This window comes from Lissotriton helveticus, chromosome 11 (genome assembly GCF_964261635.1).
Source record: "Lissotriton helveticus chromosome 11, aLisHel1.1, whole genome shotgun sequence".
Taxonomy (NCBI): Eukaryota; Metazoa; Chordata; class Amphibia; order Caudata; family Salamandridae; genus Lissotriton; species Lissotriton helveticus.
Genome location: NC_136072.1, coordinates 597,138,335 through 597,161,821, shown reverse-complemented (window position 1 = coordinate 597,161,821; position 23,487 = coordinate 597,138,335). Strand labels below are relative to the sequence as shown.

The following is a 23,487-nucleotide window of genomic DNA, read 5'->3' as shown; positions in this document are numbered from 1 at the left end:
TCATGGGTGACCTTAATATTCATTTTGATAATAGGTCATCCATAGCCATCAACACCTTACTCGCGGATCTGGAAGCACTCCAACTTGTCCAGCTAGTGACACTTCCCACCCACACTGGAGGACATATTCTCGATCCTTTTTTTACCACGCTTGAGAGGGTGAAGGTGTCTGACCCGATGTCGGTAGGATGGACTGATCATTCGCTGGTGGAAGTCTTTTGTCTTATTCACGATAAGCCATTTAAATCTGTGGATAGACTAATTCTTAAAAGGCACTGGCACAAGCTCAAACTAGAGGAGTTCTATAGGTTACTGGGGCAGAATCCCCTGAGCCCTTTTCTGAATGTGGATCATGGCTACCAACTGTTTTACACATGGATTTCAGACGCTCTTGATTCCCTTATACCCTTGCGCTGGTCGAAAGGTTATTCTAAGGTACCAAGCCCGTGGTATAATGATTCCCTTGCCGAGCTTAAAAAAACCTGCCGGAAAGCGGAAAGGGATTGGAGGAGATCTTACGATCCTGCTTTGAAAACCTTATATTTTGCCAAACTTAAGGCTTATCACAGAGCAATATGCAGAACTCGGGCCGCATTTTACGCTCAGGAATTTCAAGCCAGTACCAATCCCTCCAAATTAATATTCAAGGTCTTAAAAGACCTTATGAATAAGAGAGCCACTTCGGTAGAGATTTGCACCGATTCCCACTGCGAGAACTTGGCAGTTTTTTTCTTGGAGAAAGTGCAGAATATATACCGGGGGTTTGACCTGTGTCGGCTGGATCCAGTGTTAGTTGACCCTATTTCTTTGGGTTATGAGACTTTGACCTTCCTTCCTGATCTGTCTACCGAGGCTTTTAACAAACTTAGCCTCAGGGTCAAATCAGGTTCTCCTCTGGATCCGCTGAAGCCAGCCCTCATCAGTACGCTTTCCCCGCTGTGTCGAGTTCCGATACTTACTCTTATCAACTTGTCGCTATCAACTGGGGCAGTCCCTTCTTCATGGAAGCAGGCGGTTGTTACCCCAGTCTTGAAAAAGGCAAATTTAGACCCCCTCCTGCCTGAGAACTACCGCCCTATATCTCTTTTGCCTTGGACTGCTAAAGTCACCGAAGCCCACGTCAACTCCATTTTATCTGATCACCTTGCCCGCAATCAGATATTGGACTCTAGCCAAAATGGCTTCCGACCAGGACACAGTACCGAGACCGCTTTGCTCCATATTATCGAGCATTTACGCCTGGTGCTTGCCTCCGGACGTACGGCAGCGCTCCTATTATTAGATCTGAGCGCTGCCTTCGATACTGTGTCCCATTGCATACTGATTCAGCGCCTTGAGGAAGCCGGAGTAGCGGGAACCGCTCTTCAGTGGTTTCGATCTTTCCTCTCAGATCGAACCTTTAAAGTGGCTATACCACCATGCCAGTCCACCATTCACCCCTTGGATCTGGGAGTCCCACAGGGCTCCTCGTTGAGTCCCACTCTGTTCAACCTATATGTGAAACCGCTAGCGGCAGTCGTCAAACAGTGGGGTTTGACGATGACCTCATTTGCTGACGACACGCAGCTAGCGGTGACACTGAGTGGAGACCCGGAAGTGGAGGCTCCCAGATTCCGAGCTGGACTAGTGGCAGTAGCCAATTGGCTACGTACCAATTGTTTACAATTGAATGCCACTAAAACTGAAGTGATGGTTTTAGGGAAACATGCTGAGCTATGGGGAGACCAGTGGTGGCCTCCAGAACTGGGCGTCACTCCTATTCCAGCAACAGAAGTGAAAAACTTAGGGATTTGGCTGGATCCTGCGCTCACCTTCACAGGGCATACGAAGAAGGTTGCAGCCACATGTTATGGCGTTTTGCGAGGCATAAGGCCGGTTCTTAAATACTTCGACCCTCCCACTCGGCAGCTTGTACTCCAAGCCTCGGTTTTATCTCGGCTGGACTATGGAAGTGCGCTGATGTTAGGGGTTAACCAGGCTGAGGCATCTAGGCTTCAGAGGGTACAAAACGCCGCGGCGCGGGCCATTGTTGGTCTTCCCAGACATTGCTCTGTCTCCGGTACTATCTCTGCTCTTCATTGGTTACCGGTCAGACAGAGGATTAAGTTTAAAGCGCTCTGTCTGGCTTTCAAAATCATGAAACTTTCCTCACCGCCGGCTCTTGTTAACCTGCTCACTCCTTACATTCCTCCGAGATCCCTAAGATCAGAGGCTCTGCATTTGGCGGTCTGCCCCCGTTTTAAACTCAGTAGAATGGGTGGCCGCTCTTATCGGGTGCTTGCCGCGGGACTATGGAATTCGCTCCCAGTGCACATCCGAGCTCTGAATGACCTGTCCATCTTCAGGCGTACTATCAAAACGTTTCTGTTTCCTGTTTCCGAGTAGCCGCTTCCTTTTATTCTCTGCGTGTTATGTTATAGTACCTGTCTGAGCGCCTGGACGCCCCTTTGCTGGGGCATCAGCGCGCTATAAAAATAAAATGAACATAACATAACATAACATAACTTTAATGTTGGATTGCCCAGAAACAACAACTGTTCCTGAGTTTTTTTACTCCTAACATTGACTATAATCTGATCTCTGATCATTTCATCTGTCATTTCCAAAATTACATGATACAACCAATGATCTTAAACCCGTTAAAAAATCATCAAAAGACTCAGACTCTTTCTGCGCTCTAGTATAAAATTTATAACGGTTTAGTGCTATACTGGTAGTTGGTTTAAACCGTGTTTCCACACGTAACATAGCTTCATCAAATGTACCCAAATCACCTGGCACTGGAGGCAGAGTTCTAAATATGGCTTGCCCCATCGAACCTAAGCAATGAAGAAAAAAAAATGTTTCCTCTCATTCCCCATCCTTTCTCCATCTATTGCTTTTAAATAGGTCAAGAACTCTTCTTTCCACCTATTTCAAGGTATAGGTGGATCACCCTTGCTCTGAAGAAATTTAGATGGGGGATCAAATTGCATGTTTATAAAGAGTAAATCTGTGAAAAATAATAACGATCTGACACAATAGCCAAATTCAATATGCTATTTGCACCTTAGCGTTGTAGAAACTATGGCAACTAATTTAGATTTTAAAATAAAAACCTAGTCAATATAAAGTAGTATTGACTATATGTAGGAGCTGTGCACGTCAGCGTAGCGTGCCTCAAATCAATGTACATCAGCTGTGTACATCAGCGTTGTATAACACATGTCGGTAAAAGAGGTATCCACAAATGATGATATTCTTGTAGAATGTAAGTAAGCAAGTATTGGGGGTGCTGCCTTGAACACTTGCAAGTTTAAAATCAAATACCTCCAATAACAATCGGGCTTTGATGCGGGAATCAGTCAAGCAGAAGAAAGTCACTTCACTTGTCACTTCACTAGTAAGAAAACAAATATGGCGCTAGTGACGTAGTACGCTACGTTACGTACGCTACGTCGACGTTATGACTAGTGAGGTCACGTCTTCTGGTTGAGGTCGGGTCTTCTTGCTGCTTCCTGTTGTTCTCCCACACCGAAGAACAGTCGAGCGTTCGGCAATCAGCATCACGGATCCCAAGAGGACGACAACAGCGCGTGATGGTTCAGCGTCATGGAGAAGTAAGCGTTGATGTCGCATGACATGAAATGTTGAATAATGCTGCCAAACACCAATAAATCCACAAAAGATGTTAGATTAGGATTAGAAATGTCCCGTTTTCACAAGGATCTAAAGCAGGTTCGGTACTTTAATTAGGCATCAGTTTATCTTTCCACCGCCAAAGAAACGGACATCCAAAAAGATGATGAAGATAAATGTCCAAAATACTTGCAGATTTTAATCTTAACTCCTGTCATAGATTTTAGTCTTGACTGCTGTAGATTTAGCAATGTTAAAAACACAATGTAGCAGACACATCCAAGTAGAAATCCAGAGGAACCACAGGAATCCAACAATCCACAAAATCGGTATAAAAGCATGGGTGTACCACTCCTGTGCTGAATAGTAGTCGGTACTAGAAACCCTCATCGCCAAATTTTGTAAGATACAAGAAATAAATCCAGTAAAAATTGAAGTTGGTTTATTCAAGAACAGCACAGTACTTCAGCTCCTCATCTCCAAGCCTCCAAATCCAGTTACATTTCAGAAATCAACAATTCTAAATGGAATCCTTCCGATCTGCATGTGCACAAGTTAAAAGTACACAATATTTAAAAGGGAAATACAAAGGAAGGGTAAACTATATTAAATGGGAAACAGTACATGGGAAATGTTCAACAGAAAATATAACACGTTTCTATTAAGCAAGGGCCGTAGAGTACAGCTGACCTCCCAACTGCCACCTTCACAAGATGGACAGCAACAATTGGAGTTTGAAGTGGGTAGGAATTCACCTACCAACACTGCACATTGCCCGCTACTTATGGTGGAGTGAAGTGTTAGGCGAGGTCCATGTTGAAGGAGGCATGACCCATATAAACAACTATGCACAGTTTGAGCCAACTGACAAGTCTGCTTTATAGAGCTGGTGGAGCAAGGAGGAAATCCACCCAGGATAAGTCCAGCTTTTCTCAGCTTACTGTTGGCAGATTTAGGAGTGAGGGCAAAGGCCGGTCTCTTAAAAAAGCAGCTGCAAGTGAAATGTCTCCAGCTGGTCCCCTTCACAGAAAGAGAGGGTAGCCCTCACCCATTGTCTGCCTAGAAGTCATTTAGATCTGGTTCTCCAGTAGAGCGTCAGCTGGAAACCCGGCAGGTGGGTATGTGGGCCATGCCTAGTTGTAGAAAGATTTGCTTATGTAACTCTTCTCTGCCTTGTTCTACCTCTGAATTGTAACAAATTCGCCCTATCTTTGCTGGTTAGATTTTATATGCAATCTGAGCTTTGATGTAGTGGAAGAAACCATAAACTCGGTCGTTTTTAGGAAAACCTGAAATGTAGCCACTTTTGCAAAGAGCTTTGACAGATCTGGATTGGGACCTAAAAAGCACTGATAAATAAAACGTTAAGACACAAGTGGGACTTCTTGTGAACTGAATTCTGTTTGTTGAAGGCTACTGGAAAAATGAGGTTACAAGCATTCGTGCACAGTTGAATTTTAGCATTTTATATTGATCAAGTATAATGCACCTTACTAAACTTACACTAGAGAGAATTATGGATGTGACTTGACTGGCGGTCGGGTTACTCCAAGAGAAAAGTGATCAATATCCTGTCTGCCTTGTTATAACTGCTACATACAGGAAATATTGCCCTGGTAATAAGGCAAACAGGATATCCGCCATGTTTGTGATGGAGTAACCATCACCAAACTTTAAATCAGGCCCCATGTTTTGCAGAAACATGTTGACTAACAACTCTCTTGGGAACATAAAGTGTTTGCAAGAATACCTTCTCTCTGCATTCCTAACTTCCTAGACTATCTATCACTGCAGAGTCTTCTTCCAAAAGTAAATTCGGTCGTAAAAAAGACGTTATGGCCAAATGCATCTTTTTCATGCCTGCCAGGGATTCACCAAGGGAACCCATTTACAGGTGTGGAGATCACCGCCACAAGTACGGATATATATCCCAAACAAGGGGTCGGGAAATGAGCGTTCCAAGGTTTGGTTAACTTTGGAAGCTTGTGAATGTAACACAGAAGTGCATTTCTGGGCATTCATACGCCCATTTTATTCCCCTTCTCACCCTGCACCTAATCAGAACTTCACTCCAGCCAAGACGTGGTATGGCTTTGATAAAACCCTTGAATACTTATTTTCTCTGTTCTCTACTTTTTTACCCTGTTTGGCTTATTGTATGTATGTATTCAATCAATTAAGAAATGTTCTCGCATTTTTTTTTTAATATGCATTATTCTATTACATCATTATTTAAGAATTTTTTCCCCTTCATCTCTCCCTTCTCCCTTGATCCCCTCCTTTCCTTCTTACCCCATATAAAATTTAAAATCGCTTTTGTTGTCCTTACTAGCACTAGCCATATTTTCCTCTACGTTATATATCTCTTATATTAACTCTGTATCGCTAGTCTTTTGTATATCCTGTTAATTTTCAAATAAAGCTTTTTAAACTTATAAAAAACCTTGCTACTCACAACCCCATAAATTATTCGAGAGTGAGGACCTTCACAGCATTGTTCAGTGAGCATTAACCTTATTGGTCCACATTGCATGAAAACAACAGCATGTTCGGATTATCTTTGGTGCTTGGTGGCCACACTGCCATGTCTGCTGATGCAGGTGCGCAGGATGCTGCATCCCTGCATAGACAGTCCCCATCGCTGTATGTGGCTTCTGAGCAGATGAGGTGAGACTCTGGCTTCTCTGATCAAGTTATGTGTGATATGGCTGTCAGGGAATCTTTCATGGGCTGAAGATTCTAATATTGAACCATGAAGCACCTATTTTAATTTTTATACTTATTACTGCGCCTTGAAATAACTGGGACTCAAATGGTAGACCATCACAGACTGGTTGACAAGCATACCTATTGTACAGCAACAAACCAAAGAGATTTTTCTTTATTTTGGCAGTAGTCTAGTCATTTACATAGGGATTATTTCCTACTCCTACTGTTATCTCTTCGTGGGTCCTCAACAGTTGTTTTAGTATAATTAATCATGGCCCTCTAGGAGAAGGGTGTCCAACCAAGGCCCAGACAGCTAAATGTTCAGCATAACCATTATGGAAATTATTTATATTTACATTAATTGTACATATATATTTATTTTACGTGATTAGTCCAAAAAGCCGACATGGATCTTGCCATTTTGGAACCAAATTGCGCGCCCCTGCGCTACATACAATGCAGTCCTTACATTTGTATTATTACTGTTGAGTATCACCTTTGTGACAGCTCGTTATGACTGGTGGTCCTTGCGAGGTTCAATACAGCAGTGATTCAACCACACAAAATTAACTCTGCGAATAATTGCACAAATATATAATAAATATCAAAACCTTTACTGAAACCTATCTCAGTTTTTCATAGACTCGAGTAATATACCATCAATTCATCCTTCAAAGTTCAGTTGAGAATCTTCACTACCTAGGCGCGCAGGTAACTCGGTAACAAGGTTGTTCAGACAGGTGACAATGGAATGAATGTGCAGGCATTTTATTGACTGTGATTGTACTTTTAAGTGAGATTTTTCTTACAGCAGGCCATTTCTTGTTGCATTGTGCTCAGCACTACTCTCCATTGCGAGTTAATTTCTTAACTAGAGCCCAGTGTGGTTACTGGTTACTACTCATTATCAGAGGGTATTTATAATGACTATACCTTTTCTTCAGGGACGGCTGATTTGAACGTCCGCAGAGCAACATTCCAATGTTCTGCAAAGGCTTCTCGAAGCTCGAGGGGATTTATATCCCCTCGAGGTTCGAGAACCCTTTGTTTAATTTGTTAGAACATTCTGCCCTCTAGTGGCAGAATGTTCTAATAGCCTTATAGCCCTTCGTAGCAGGGCTATACCGGCTATTAAAGTCCTGCTGTCTCGTTAAAGTCCCTCGCCTTCGGCTCGGGCCTTTAACGATTCAGCGGGCCTTTAATAGCCGGTATAGCCCGCTACGGCGGGCAATAAGGCTACATTAAAACATTGGAATGTTGGGCGCTCCATTGAAAACAATGGAGTGCTCCTGGCTTATAATGGCTGGTATAAGCCTGGAGCTCCAACATTCCAATCTTTCTTTGTTCACAGCTCTGGTTGTGAACAAAGGTTTCAGGGAGCCTGAGGGGATTCCAATCCCCTAACACTCCCAAAAGGCTTTGTTTTTTTTGTTAGAACATTCTGTCCTCTAGTGACAGAATGTTCTAATAGCCTTATAGCCCTTCGTAGATGGGCTATACCACTATTAAAGTCCCTCTCCCTTGTTAAAGGCCCTCGCCTTCGGCTCGGGGCCTTTAACGCCGGAGAGGGCCTTTAATAGCCGGTATAGCCCTCTACGGCGGGCTATAAAGCTATATTAAAGTCCCTCTCCCTTGTTAAAGGCCCTCGCTGAACGCTGGAGAGGGCCTTTAATAGCCGGTAGAGCCCTCTACGGTGGGCTATAAGGCTATATTAGAACATTGGAACGTGGAAGCTCCATTGAAAACAATGGTGTAGCTCCGAGCTTATAATGGCTGGTATAAACCCGGAGCTCCAACATTTATCATTTTGCAAAAGGTTTCTAGGGGCACCAAGGCACATTTGAAGAAGCGGCAATCTTCAGGTGGACGACGGTATCTCTCAGAGGCATCATTACTCACAGGAAAGTAACCTTCCCATTATCTGTTGTTAAACAGAGAGCGCTCTGTGAAGTCTGCAATACCTCTTGACATTCCACCCATGAAGGAGATAGGATACGGTAGTGTAACCCATACACAATATTAAACTTTCTAGTTTGCACCATGGTTATGATGGACAGCAGTAAAAGTAAAATCTTATGGAGGATTTCTCTGAACTCCATACAACTTACTGAATAGCTGTTTCTGCCAATACAGGCCCTAGCATCGCCCCTGCTGGTGGACCCAAGTTGCAGTAGCACAAGCTGAGAGAGATAAGTTTTGTGTTTCCTTGTAAACCATGAACAAGACACCGGAGCCCATCTTCTCCAAACCTAAAAAAAGAACACATGAATTATGGGAAACCTTGTGGTCAGTAACCCAAAGGGAGACATCTAAAGCAACATTATGACACATTATTTTGCCGGTTAAGGGGCCCTACATTTGGATAAATAAAAAGGAATTCAGTGATTAACTTGAGCCGGTAGTTGCAGGTGGTGTCCATTGCCCTCATTTCTGGGGGCCCACACTTATTTTTCCTTATCAGTCTTTGAACTCAAGCAATAGACAGAATAACAATAATATGTTGAAAGAAGGAGGAAGAGAAACATTGAAAAACAATGACACAGAAAGGATCAAAAGAACCTGAAAGTGTAGGATAAATGGGCAGGAGGTGTCCCATGGTGGATGAAAGAGGCTTGAGGTATGAGGTGGAATCAAGATTACGCAGCATTGGTATTCGGCACTTCCGACATTTGTCAGCACCAGCTGCAACTTCTGAGCAAAACTTTGGGCACAGGCCGTGCTTAATTTGTGCCAGTGGTTTCCGGTGCTCCACACTGGTACTTAATTGTCAACATCTGCATTTATGACAGTCTGCCACATGGTAGAGCTGTTTGTCGGATTTAAAGATGAGCCCAACAGTTTACTAATTCAATATATGTTAAAAAGGGCAAATACCTGCCACCAAAATAATTCTTATAGTTTTGGTGCACTGGAATAGGACTGTTACATTTCTCGGAGAGTAATGGTTAGCAGTTGTGTTGGTACTGTCATTGCACTTAGTGGTTATTATTCATTATTGATCTGCTTCTTTATTGAAATGTATTTTTAAGTATTATATATTTTTTAATGTTTTACCTTCATATTGACGTTAGTTACTATATATAAACATATAGTAATTACCTTATATATATATATTTTTTAAAGTTATATATTTAAATACTTTTGCATATAACGCGCCACCTCCCTCGGGTCTCCAGGTTCCCAGAAGGAGCGCTATATATATACAGTTAGGACCAACTTTTCCCATAGACAAAGCATTTTTTTTTATAATACCTTTGCTACCTTTTGGTGAATCTTCACAAATACATTTTCCCAAAAAAGTGCCCCTCTTCGCCAAGTTCTGCATGGAAAGTTTTAGGGTGATCTTTCAATTGTGGGGTGAGAAAAAGGGGGGGGGCAAAATACTTTTTCCCATGCAATATCTATGGGTTTTTTGCAACTTTTAGACACTGCTACAGCCCGAACTGTTGAACGGAATTGCACCAAATTTGGCAGAAATGTATATCTTGGTCCAGAAAGTGACCTTTGGTGTAAATTCATTCAGTAGCTTGGGAGTTATTAAAGAAAGAAATGTATATATATCTAGGGACCCGGATCCTTCGCAGATCCATCAGCATAGGATTTTCAGGTATCCACGGATCTGGGCGAAAGGCAAAGCCCTTTTTGGCTGGCACAAACCTGTAAGGAAAGTTCTGGTCGCCATTTTGTTTGTTGCTTGGCCCAGGGTAGAGAAAAATAAGCCTACAGCTACGATGTCCTTTTAAACTGACGCTTTTATTAGTCACAAGGGAGTGGCAGCGTGAACAACCTAATAACCTTAGGCGTTTCAGCGCGTTGCGCCTTGATCACAGGTGAGTTGATTCTAATAATTGTAGTCCAAGTGGTCACATGGTCCTTTCTTTAGACCACCATACCCAGAATGCATCAGTATTCAAATGAAAGTTCTAGCAATTTCGTTTCAATAAACATTTCAATGTTGCTGAAATAGCATTGAGTATCTGCCAATATAAGTATTCACGATTCTTCAGGAAAATAAAATCAATCGCACAGTGCACTTAGCTGCCGCTCCTTGAAGTATTTGTTTAGAAGGAAACACCGAGTCTGCCGGAAAGAGGGCAACCCCTCCTTCGTCTCCCCTTCTCACTACCAACACCTCAAATCTACAAATCTAGGGTCCACCAGACCAGGGACATTGGTGAAGTAAAAGCTGGACCCATGGGAATTAACAGTTATCGAATACTAGAAAATTGATTGCTGAGGCCACAGACTTCTGTTTCAAGGAAAGTACAGTCCCAGCAGATTCCAAGATAAACATATGGGAGGCGTAGAAGATGGTCATGAGAAGGCAGCTTATTACACATATCAAAAACAAACCATTACAAGAGGGTCCAAGGGATATGAAATTTAAAGACCCACGCCTGGTTATTATCCCAGCTCCTTCTACATATATAACACAAGAACACAGGGGGTCTAACAGACTAGTTCCTTAGCTGAGCTGCCAATCCGACTTGCCAGAATCTCGGAGTGTTTGAATCACATAAAACAGCCTATTATAAACGAGGGTGGACACTATGTTTATAGGAAACACAGACACAGTAAAGATCATTCAGAGATGGTTTTCAAAATCCAAAACATATAGCAATAGGTTACCATCAAATTGACTTGGTGATCAGTCCTATCATCTGGCCAAACCCAGGTGTGAGTAAGGCTGGTCCCCTGATCATTGGGACCTAGTAAGCTACACCATTTGTTGCTGGTTAAGGATTTGGTCCACCAACACAAATGAACCGTCAATGATGGCTGATCTTTTTATGGTAAAGTGAATAATAGTGCAACAAAAACAGAATAGTGAATTTAAAATAGGATGGTGTGTCCTCCTATAACAAACTTTATTCTACGGCCAAACAACATCTCCTAATTAAAAACCTAGAACAGCGCAAAAGAGACAGTCAACAAATATCTGTCTAGTAATGGGCCAACATGTTTCTGCCTAACGGGCTTTTACGTCCCTTGGCTTTCATCAGGGCCTCTGTTCTTTCAATAGTTGCACTTAGTGATTATGAACAAAATAGACACCACCAACACCAAAGTGGAAAAATAATAAGGTAAACGGTTGAATACGATACAACCTGTATCAACCGGAGACATTAACCCTCCATGTCAATTGAGAAGATTTCTATGGAAGGAAATGTATAATGATTAGTTATCAACTAACTGTGTCCTTATCCTAAAACATGTATTCCACCCAAAACATTTATGAGAAAAATAATAATCTGATCATGCTCACCCTTCATGGTAGAGGACTTGACCTCACCTCACCTGGACCTTGCTCAGGTTCTCTGAGGCCCCGCACTACATAGATATAAGAGGTAAAACAGACAAGGGAAGCACCATGAAGCGTAATTAACAGTCTTCTGAAATGTCCAAAGATGTACCTGTTTCACAACTATACTTATATCTATAAATCCACATGTGTAGAGACTCCAGCACACCGAATATGTGAGCCCAGTCTCAAAGTCTCCCGGATATATCATATTTCTCCAACAAGTATCTCTAAATAATTACATATTCTATATGGGTGTATTAATATACTAACTCCACCTCAAGATGGTGACATACTCTATGTGGGGGTAGTATTAAACAACAAACTCTTCCATGTAAATTGCTAAAAAACGGCCTATGTTGTTAAGTAGCCCATATCTATGCAGCATTTCTCAAAATACATGTAAGAAAAAGTTTCTTCAGGCTCACCTCTCCGTCGGTACCTCAAGCTCCCATCTGAGTCTTGGGGGGGGTACCGAACAGGAGAGGAGCCGGCAATTTAACAGTGTCTCAGAGGGGCACTGGTGTTGTACCCTTCCGCCTCTCTCGTCAACAATAGAAAAACAGGCGAGTTTATAATTCCTCTTTGGATCTCCATACCTCATTCTTGAAGTAAAGCGCCGTAATTCATGCCTTAACTTCATTTGTCAGTAAATTAAAAACGCACTAATTTGTGCTCGAAAGCCCGCGAGAACCTTCGCGAGAGGGACTACGGGATGACGTCATCCCGCCCATAGTTGTAGTTCCTACACTAAAAGGAACATCATTATCCACTGTGTACAACCTTAAGGTTAATCCACAGGTTCTTAGACCCCTGTATTAATGTCGAGTGTTATTTAATGTTGTCATTGTTTCTTATTTAACTCATTATTTTTACTCTACATCCATCGGGGAACATCGAAAAATGAACTACTGGATGATGTCATCCCATCCATATTTGTAGTTCTATCTCCCCAGTCAGTGTAATAATAACACCTTCCTGGCCAGATCATTAGATAAAGGTACTGATAAAGCCCCCGACTATATTTAAGGGGTTGCAAACTCCAAAAATCTCCTCTACATGTCCAAACTGGTAATATGTATGCTGCGACTGATTATAATCATTATCATACACATTGATTAACTCTCAAAGGACCACGGGAGATTCCACAAGATGAAATATATCATCCAGCCTATATTAATGGTTAGTATCCACATCTTTTATAGTGAATATTTGGCTCTTGTTATAGGAACACCTGTATTACAAAGGCCCCTATTGGATAAGTGGAATTGGTAATGGCAAAAAATGACAACTACGCATTGGTAACTGCTCTATGAAGTTGTCAACAGTAGGCCCAATCTCACATGCGGTGTATTATAATGTCCTATGTGATAGTTATTATGTCCCCCATATGTGATGAGGTATATGAGATAATAGCAAATGGATTACATCATCTAATGTGGAGGGTTGTCAATCACTATAAATGATTACCTAATGGTCCTCCTATATTATTCATTGAGTACTAGGGTACATTTTCCCCAACCTCGACCTCTATAAAAGAGTCCAGGGAATGTCGTTGTTCAAACCCTCTGAATCTGTTCGAAGCTTGTAAATCCATTTCTGTTCTTTCAGAAAAAGATACCTGGATACATAACTTATATGTCCAGGTATAAAAGGCTTTTCCAGAACAGTCCATTGGAAGTCAGTTTCATGATGCTGTTTCTCCAAGAAATGTCTCGTGAGTTTAGTCAGAGACTTCTTGCAGCGGAAAGAGCTCTTATGCTCTAACATTCTTGTGCGGACTTTCCGGGTAGTCATTCCGACATATCGAATGGAGCAAGTGCATGTCAGCATGTAAATGAGATTGTTACTATTACAGTTGCTAAAATTACACTGTACCCATGGTCTATTTGTACCTATATCTACTTCCCTATAATGTTTTGTCTGGGGACAGACGGAGCAGATACCACAAGGGTGGTGCCCCACAACGGGAGGGAGGTTCCAAGGAGTTTCTCCAGTTTTTCTGTGGGTTTCTCTGGGGCGGGTATGCACCAGCCGATCTCGGATGTCACTTGCCCATTTGAATGCGAATAAGGGCTGCGCAATCTTCTCATTGCCGTGATTAATAATACGCCAGTGTCGTCTGACGATTTTCTGAATATTGTTGCTTCTTGTGTTGAAAGTACTCACGAAAGTGAATCTTTCTAACAGAGGTTTTGGAGCAGGAGGTTCAAGGAGAGCTTCCCTGTTGTTGTTCATTGCTCTTTTCTTTGACCTCTTAATCAAGGAGCTCAGATAGTGTCTCTCCTAGAGTTGTGTGACAGGTTTTTGGCATGCACATCAAAGTCCTCTTTTTTAGAACAGTTCCTACGGACTCGTAAGAACTGCCCATAAGGTAGATTCTGGCGCAGGGACTTAGGGTGATAGCTTTCGTAGAGGAGTAAAGAATTGCGCGCCATGGGTTTCCTATATAGCTCACTCTGTAGGCCTGCAGGTGTAGCATAAATAGACAAATCCAGGAAGGCAATCCTTTCTTTGTGGGCCTCTATCATAAATTTCAGATACTGGTTTCTGCTGTTAAGCCACAGATGGAATTCATTGACTGAGTCTATGGTGCCTCTCCACACCACCAACACGTCGTCAATATAACGCTTCCACCACCTAATCGAGGTGTGGAAGGGGTTGATGGGAGTCAGTACGTGCTGTTGCTCGAACTGGTGAACGTACAGGTTCGCCAAGCTCGGCGCAAAAACGCTGCCCATACTTGTACCAGATATCTGGAGATAGGTTTTGTCTTCTTAATTTAAATTCTTCATTTTCATGGCCAGCGTGGCTAGAGCCATTATGAATGGTACCGGTGTAATAGTCTCACAGATATTATCCCTCAGGATGGATGTTACAACTTCTAGAGTCTCACCCTGAGGGATAGAGGTATACAAGGATTCTACATTGAAAGAGACCAAAAGGTCTCTATCGGGATCAAATTCAATTTTAGGGAGGACTCGTAACTAAGCATGGGCGTAAAATCCACTCCGATCGCGGATTTTTCGGATTTTCGGCAAATTCGCAATCCGCGAACTCTCGCGAATTTGTCGAAAATCCGTGAATCCGCTCGCGGCTGATTTTTTGCTTGGTTGCGGCGCGCGGCGTGGTGCACGGCGTTCACTTTCCGCCATTTAGCGTTTGCCGAGTTGTTTTTCTTTGCGAGTGCCGCGCCATTTTGGATCTTGCTGCGTGATCCCGCGGGAGTTTGGCGCCCGCGAATACGTAATCGCGGCTTGCCACCTTGCACAGCACACCTCGCGAGAGTTCGCAATTGCGAACACGTAGTTGCGGCGGAAAGGAACAATCTCGCACTCGCGAAATAGAGCTTTTGCAATTCTGCACAAGAAAATCACCAGCAAACAGGATAAACCTTCAGAAAATTATGATTTTTATCAGAATCACTCCTCAGGTTGACATTTGCATGGCCTTTTTTTTGCAAGGAGTCCATTTTTTTGGGGGGGGGGGGGGAGGAAGTGCCCCACAGTCTCCAACTTCCTGTTCCTGTCCAGCAGGCTCCTCCCAGTGCTTTTTCCATCTCCTGGTCACTTTCATTTGGATCTGGAGCTGGAAGGATTACTTTTTGTGGGTGCTGCTGGATATTTGGATTTGAGGCCTTTTTGACTGTCTTTGGATCACTTTTGGATTAGAAATCAACTTTCACAAGTAAGTTTGTTTGGGGCATTACAGTTGCTGCAAGTACAATTTTGGAACTTTTTCAGAACATTAAATAAATTATATTGTGGGTAGCCACAGTATCCAGTAGGATCAGGGTTGGTTAGGGGTGCATGATACAACTGTTTTGTTGAATTTAAACACCATTGAGGCCATGGATGGGCTGGGATTGTGCTGATTTTTGTCGTTTTTTTGGGCCTGCTGGTGTGGCCCTTTGCCCAGGGGTGGTGAGTGTTGCATGGGCCTAGTCTTTCTGTGGGGTGTCTTCTTGAATTTAAACATAATTGAGGCCATGGATGGGCTGGGATTGTGCTTATTTTATTGTTTTTTGTCGTTTTTTTGGGGCTGCTGGTGGGGCCCTTTGCCCAGGGGTAGTGGTGCATGGACTGAGTGTGCCTGTAGTGTGGTCTCACTCTCTTTAATGTAAACATCATGGATGGCATTGGATTGTGGTGATTTCTGGCTGTTTTTCTGTTTTTTGGGGGTGTACTGTTGATGTGGACTGGCCATGTGGGTGGTGGTGGTGGCCATCTTGAGTGCTGGCCGGTACAGGCAACATGTGCTTGGGGTGTAAGGGGCCATTTTGAGGAGAGGCAGTGTCTGAGGCCTGCACTTATTTTGCCTACTTTTCATCCATTATGCCCAGGGGTAGTGAGTGTTGCATGGGCCTAGTGTTTCTGAGGGGTGTCTTCTTGAATTTAAACACCATTGAGGCCATGGATGGGCTGGGATTGTGCTGATTTTATTGTTTTCTGTCGTTTTTTTGGGCCTGCTGGTGGGGCCCTTTGCCCAGGGGTGGTGAGTGTTGCATGGGCCTAGTCTTTCTGTGGGGTGTCTTCTTGAATTTAAACATAATTGAGGCCATGGATGGGCTGGGATTGTGCTTATTTTATTGTTTTTTGTCGTTTTTTGGGGGCTGCTGGTGTGGACTTTTGCCCAGGGGTGGTGGTGCATGGACTGAGTGTGCCTGTGGTGTGGTCTCACTCTCTTTAATATAAACATCATGGATGGCATTGGATTGTGGTGATTTCTGGCTGTTTTTCTGTTTTTGGGGGTGTACTGTTGATGTGGACTGGCCATGTGGGTGGTGGTGGTGGCCATCTTGAGTGCTGGCTGGTACAGGCAACATGTGCTTGGGGTGTAAGGGGCCATTTTGAAGAGAGGCAGTGTCTGAGGCATGCACTTATTTTGCCTACTTTTCATCCATTATGCCCAGGGGTAGTGAGTGTTGCATGGGCCTAGTGTTTCTGAGGGGTGTCTTCTTGAATTTAAACACCATTGAGGCCATGGATGGGCTGGGATTGTGCTGATTTTATTGTTTTTTGTCGTTTTTTGGGGCCTGCCGGTGGGGCCCTTTGCCCAGGGGTGGTGAGTGTTGCATGGGCCTAGTCTTTCTGAGGGGTGTCTTCTTGAATTTAAACACCATTGAGGCCATGGATGGGCTGGGCTTGTGCTGATTTTATTGTTTTTGGTCGTTTTTTTGGGCCTGCTGGTGGGGCCCTTTGCCCAGGGGTGGTGAGTGTTGCATGGGCCTAGTCTTTCTGTGGGGTGTCTTCTTGAATTTAAACATAATTGAGGCCATGGATGGGCTGGGATTGTGCTTATTTTATTGTTTTTTGTCGTTTTTGGGGGGCTGCTGGTGTGGCCTTTTGCCCAGGGGTGGTGGTGCATGGACTGAGTGTGCCTGTGGTGTGGTCTCACTCTCTTTAATGTAAACATCATGGATGGCATTGGATTGTGGTGATTTCTGGCTGTTTTTCTGTTTTTGGGGGTGTACTGTTGATGTGGACTGGCCATGTGGGTGGTGGTGGTGGCCATCTTGAGTGCTGGCTGGTACAGGCAACATGTGCTTGGGGTGTAAGGGGCCATTTTGAAGAGAGGCAGTGTCTGAGGCATGCACTTATTTTGCCTACTTTTCATCCATTATGCCCAGGGGTAGTGAGTGTTGCATACTTGCATGTCCCTAGTCTTTCTGTGGGGTGTCTTCAATGTAAACATCATGGATGGCATGGGATTGTGCTCATTTTTCTGTGTTTTGTCGATTTTTTGGGGTGTATAACTGAACTGATGTTCCTCTGTCTTCCATTGCTTTTAGGTGCACAAGAAGACTCAAGAGAACCGCCAGTGCCAGGAAGAAGTCCTGCAGTGGTGTGTGTGTGCAGCAACTCGTGCAACTGCTGCCTGCTGACCTGCTCTGAAGAAGATGGCCCCAAAAAAAGTAACCCGTAGCTCCTCTAGCAAGAAAGGTGCCAGTAAGGAGCAGAAGAAGCAAGTTACCAAGGACACTGGTGTGCCGCCCGCCCCTTTTTTTGGGAGTAAAAAAAAAAGTATGCCTGCAGCAGCAGCGGGATCTGCTGGGGACCAAGCTGGCAGCAGCACCCCCGCTCCATTGGGCTCAGTGCCACCACCACCACCACGCCAACTTAAGTCCAAGCCCTTGAGTGCTGCAGAGGCAGCCAGTATAGTTCTTCAATCACCATCGACCAGTGATGTTGGCTCATCGCAAGAAAGCAGCAGCGATGTCCCTCAATCAACACAGGTTGTTGTAGCTCATCTGACGAGTGTTGAACAACCACAGCCGCAACTACAATCACATGTGCAAGTACAAGCCCAAGTACATGTGGAAGGAGAGGCAGCGCAAGGAGATGCGCAAGCAGAGGTGCATGGAGGGTCACAAGTGCCCACAATAGTTGTTCCTCCCGAAGTAGGGGCACATCAGGAAATCGACAATCAAGGCGAGGTATCATTTGAGGAAGCCACTCCTCCTGATGATCCTTCATTGTCTTCCACACCCCTAGCAAGGAAGAGATCAAGGGTGGTGTCTACATCTTCTTCAAGCACACCTCCTTCTGATGATACGGATCAAACTTGGGAACCAGCACCACAGCCGTCTGAGAGTGAGGCACACCATGATCCGACAAAGGTAGTTAAGCGTAAAAGGAAGCTCGTCCAAAGTCTCAGAGTTATGGAGTGTGATGAGGCTCAACAAGAAGTGGCGGATACTGCTGCTGATGAAGACTCTGCCAACGACGACCCAGTCATCATAAAGGTCACTGCAGCCCCAGCGGGCATGCAGCAAACAGACATTTTGACCCTAGCCCGAAGAGCTGCTGAGCGTGATGATGATGATGATGTTGTCGATGAGGAGGCAGTGGAAACACCACAATCATTGGAGTTAAGTAGTACACCAACTCGTCCCGCTTCCATATTTCTTTCTGGCAAGAAGAGACCTCCATCCACCTCGACCTTAATTAGTGGCGGTGAAAGTGCACAACGTACAAAAGTTCGGCAATCCAGATCCTCCACTTCATCTGGCATTAGCTTCATGACCACCACCACCAGTATCGCCGCCTCCTCCAGGTCCCACAGACACTTCAAGTCCCCAGTTTGGGACTTCTTTACTGTTTGTCAAAAAAATCCAAAGTTTGCCATTTGTACCCTTTGTAAGGTTGCAGTTAGTCGTGGTAAGCCAGGTACCAACTATGGTACCGGAGGCCAGAGAGGTCATCTTAGGAGACAGCACACTGTCAAATGGTTTGCGCACCTAGATGCGATCAAGAAAGGCCGAATTCAAGGAAATGTTGATGTTTCATCTGATGATGACGAGGAGGAAGAAGACGTGTCAAACACTTCCCTTACACCCAGTACCCCTGTCAGCAGCACACCCAATGTGAGGCACACTAAGAGTGTTGGAGCGAGTGAGACACCAACGCACAAAAGTTCACCAGCGAGCAAAATTGGGTCAACGAAGTCATTATCAGCCCGTAAATGCTTGGTCCAGGGCAACATTAGAACAATGCTTACTTCAGACGTGCCATATGAACGCAACCACCCACTGACGCGTCTGTATAACACTAAGCTGGCTAAAATGCTAGCTGTGGACCTTCTCCCTTTTTCTTTTGTAGAAGCGGTAGGTTTTCTAGAATTAGTGGCAACGCTCTGCCCTAAATGGAAGGTTCCTAGCCGGTTCTATTTTGCCAGAGTTGCGGTTCCAGCACTACATGAAGATGTGCTGGAGGCGATTGGGGCAGCTTTGCAGAAGAGTGCTGTTCACACAATACATCTGACAACAGACATGTGGACCAGTGGCGCAGGCGCTGATTACATGTGCATCACTGCACACTGGGTCTCTTTTTCAGGTGTTAAAGCAAAGCTAAACGCAGGTGTTGACCCGGACAAAGTTTTCAAAGCTGCTCGGAAACATGCAACACTAGCCATGTTTGGCTTGGAGAAAAGTCACACAGCAGAAAACATTTTGGAAGAGTTTGACAAAAAGATCTTGAAAATGCTATCCCCAAAAAAACGCAAGATTGGTTATGTTTCCACGGATAATGGCGCCAATTCAGTTAAGGCCATGTCGCAGGGTGGCTATTTCAGAGTGCCATGTTTGGCGCACTGTATCAACCTGGTAGTTCAAAAATTCTTGAGTGATAGAGACAGTGCAGCGTTCGCGGTAATGGCCACCTGCCGCAAAATGTGCAACCATTTCAGCCATTCTTTTAAGGCCCGGAAGCATCTGAGGAGGCTGCTACTTCAAAGTCGAATACCAGTGAAAGCACTCATCCAGGAGGTGGCAACACGTTGAAACTCAACCTTCTACATGCTTGAGCGTCTGTATGAGCAGTATACGGTACTCGATCACTATTTCTTCACAGAGGTTACATCTCAGAAGGAGGACCTGCGGATGAGTGCGGCGCAATGGGACATAGTTAAAAGCCTGACAGACATGCTTCGTCCGTTTGAGTTCTTCACGCGTGCAGTCAGCCAGGAGGACTGTAATTTGGGAAAAGCTATCCCATTGTTGTGCATGCTGGAGCACCAACTGATGGCGGTGTCTTCTGAGTTTGAAAAAGATGTACAAAAAAAAGACCATTTTATTTTGTCTGAGAAATTATTAGAGCGCCTACGTGGTGATGAACGTCTTCAAAAGATCAAGTCAGAACAGCATTACATTTGTGCTACTATTCTGGATCCACGCTACAAAAAGGCGCTGGCAGGCGAAGCATTCTTTCCTTTTGCTGATGCAGATGTTCAAAAGTACAAACATTGGTTAGCCTGGTCAGCCAAGAGGTTTGAAAAAGAACGGCAGGTTATTGAAGGAGAAGACAGTACATCAGCATCAGCATCAGCAGGCCATCCCCAGTCACAAGAATCCACTTCTGCACCTGTGGCTGGGGCACAAGTGACCTCTCAGCCGTTAAAGACACCGGCAACTGGATCATCTGCACCACACACAACACTAACAGTGGCTGCTGAGGAGGATTGGCTAAGTTTGCTTGGGTATGGTTCTCGAAAAAATGTCAAAGGCACAGCAAAAAGTAAGCAAAGTGGAGGAACCGTTGATGACCTTGAGTCGATGGTGCAGGACTATATGAATGACTCAACAGAGGTCTTTCTTAATGATGAGCCATTGCAGTATTGGCATGGCAAAAAACAATTGTGGCCACAGCTCTCCAACCTGGCTATAAACTATTTGTCTTGCCCACTCGCAAGTGTGTCTTCTGAACGTGTTTTCAGTGCTGCTGGTGACATTGTAACTCCCAAACGGAGCCGCCTCTCGCCCAAAAATGTGGAGCGGCTGACAATGATCAAGATGAATCAGCACCTCATACCACCAGATTACAAAGTACGAGAAAGCACGCCGCATGAAGACGAGGAGGACGGCAACGTAGATGAGGGGATTTGTTCTCTGTTCGGTGGCACTGACCTCATCCTGCCTGAATTCGCAGAGTATGATGACGAAATCTTCTTCTTATCCCCTGACACCGAGCCCTGAAAATGAGACAATGAATCAAGAACTTTCTTTTTCGTCCTTATTCACTTTTATTCCTGTTTGTCTCCCTTTCTTTGTTTTGCACAGTTAATTTAATTCAAACTTTAATCACCTAATCCCAAAAACAAGACCATCAGCAGAACTGTCTTCACTTGTTTGCTTATTGATTTGAAGGTGCCGCAGTCTACATTCCTCAGGTTCACAAGTTCTGAAGAACATGCTCCTCTATCCTCCTCCTCCAGACTGCGATTTCCCTCAAAGCAGAGTGCTGGATTACGCCCAATGAAGAAAGACTCAGCACTTGTGGGGGTGTTGTACTTCTTTGCGGGTGAGTTGACGGATTTGGGCCCATTGCTGTGAAGCTCTAATAATGGACAAAAGTGTTTTGGACCAAATATGAGGTGGAAATTTCTTGCCGTTTTTGCTGACTTGCTTGCCTTTGGGGTGCTCTTTGGCGGGGTTCCGGGTGTTTGTGGGTGATTTTTGGTGTCTGGGAGCACTGCTGCGACAGTCTAATCTTGATTGCATTTGCTTTTCAGGAAATCCGTGGTGGAAAACAGGAGTTATGATGATTGATGATGATGACCTAGCTGCACAGCGCCGCGTTTGGACCGAAGGCCGAGAGATATTGTAAGTATGAGATTTAGCTTTTTCGCTGTTTGGGGGTGTTGTCGGGTGGTTTTTTCCGGGTGGGTTGGCGGGTCTTGCCTGGGGCATTCCTGGGAAGGTCTAATACCGGATAGAAGTGTTTTGGACAAAATCCTTAAGGAACAGCCTTTTTTTTGCTATTTCTTCTGTCATCTTGCTCAATGTAGCGTTTTGGGGGGCTTCCTGCTGTTCGTGGGTGGGTTGCGGCCGGGGTCTCTGTCGAAGCACTGCTGCGACAGTCTAATCTTGATTGCATTTGCTTTTCAGGAAATCCGTGGTGGAAAACAGGAGTTATGATGATTGATGATGATGACCTAGCTGCACAGCGCCGCGTTTGGACCGAAGGCCGAGAGATATTGTAAGTATGAGATTTAGCTTTTTCGCTGTTTGGGGGTGTTGTCGGGTGGTTTTTTGCGGGTGGGTTGGCGGGTCTTGCCTGGGGCATCCCTCGGAAGGTCTAATACCGGATAGAAGTGTTTTGGACAAAATCCTTAAGGAACAGCCTTTTTTTTGCTATTTCTTCTGTCATCTTGCTCAATGTAGCGTTTTGGGGGGCTTCCTGCTGTTCGTGGGTGGGTAGCGGCCGGGGTCTCTGTCGAAGCACTGCTGCGACAATCTAATCTTGATTGCATTTGCTTTTCAGGAAATCCGTGGTGGAAAACAGGAGTTATGATGATTGATGATGATGACCTAGCTGCACAGTGCCGCGTTTGGACCGAAGGCCGAGAGATATTGTAAGTATGAGATTTAGCTTTTTCGCTGTTTGGGGGTGTTGTCGGGTGGTTTTTTGCGGGTGGGTTGGCGGGTCTTGCCTGGGGCATTCCTGGGAAGGTCTAATACCGGATAGAAGTGTTTTGGACAAAATCCTTAAGGAACAGCCTTTTTTTTGCTATTTCTTCTGTCATCTTGCTCAATGTAGCGTTTTGGGGGGCTTCCTGCTGTTCGTGGGTGGGTTGCGGCCGGGGTCTCTGTCGAAGCACTGCTGCGACAATCTAATCTTGATTGCATTTGCTTTTCAGGAAATCCGTGGTGGAAAACAGGAGTTATGATGATTGATGATGATGACCTAGCTGCACAGCGCCGCGTTTGGACCGAAGGCCGAGAGATATTGTAAGTATGAGATTTAGCTTTTTCGCTGTTTGGGGGTGTTGTCGGGTGGTTTTTTGCGGGTGGGTTGGCGGGTCTTGCCTGGGGCATTCCTGGGAAGGTCTAATACCGGATAGAAGTGTTTTGGACAAAATCCTTAAGGAACAGCCTTTTTTTTGCTATTTCTTCTGTCATCTTGCTCAATGTAGCGTTTTGGGGGGCTTCCTGCTGTTCGTGGGTGGGTTGCGGCCGGGGTCTCTGTCGAAGCACTGCTGCGACAATCTAATCTTGATTGCATTTGCTTTTCAGGAAATCCGTGGTGGAAAACAGGAGTTATGATGATTGATGATGATGACCTAGCTGCACAGCGCCGCGTTTGGACCGAAGGCCGAGAGATATTGTAAGTATGAAATTTAGCTTTTTCGCTGTTTGGGGGTGTTGTCGGGTGGTTTTTTGCGGGTGGGTTGGCGGGTCTTGCCTGGGGCATTCCTGGGAAGGTCTAATACCGGCTAGAAGTGTTTTGGACAAAATCCATAAGGAAACACCAGTTTTGGCACTTTTTGTAAGTTAGGGTTCGTTAGGGTTAGCCCTAGCAGCAGGATTGCATGTGTTTCGGGGGGTTCTATTGCAACGCAGTTCTGGTGTTTTAGAGCACT

At 44.6% G+C, this 23,487-nt stretch overlaps 1 protein-coding gene across 2 annotated transcripts in view; it reads right to left on the bottom strand.

Moving 5' to 3' along the window:
* Positions 1 to 23,487, bottom strand: part of LOC144790985 (uncharacterized) — a 298,192-nt gene that overhangs the window by 184,439 nt on the left and 90,266 nt on the right. For both annotated transcript variants that reach the window (XM_078665607.1, XM_078665606.1), the window contains one exon: positions 8,435 to 8,575. In XM_078665607.1, coding sequence (XP_078521733.1) covers positions 8,435 to 8,575 — 141 coding nt within the window. The remainder of the gene's footprint in view (positions 1 to 8,434; positions 8,576 to 23,487) is intronic.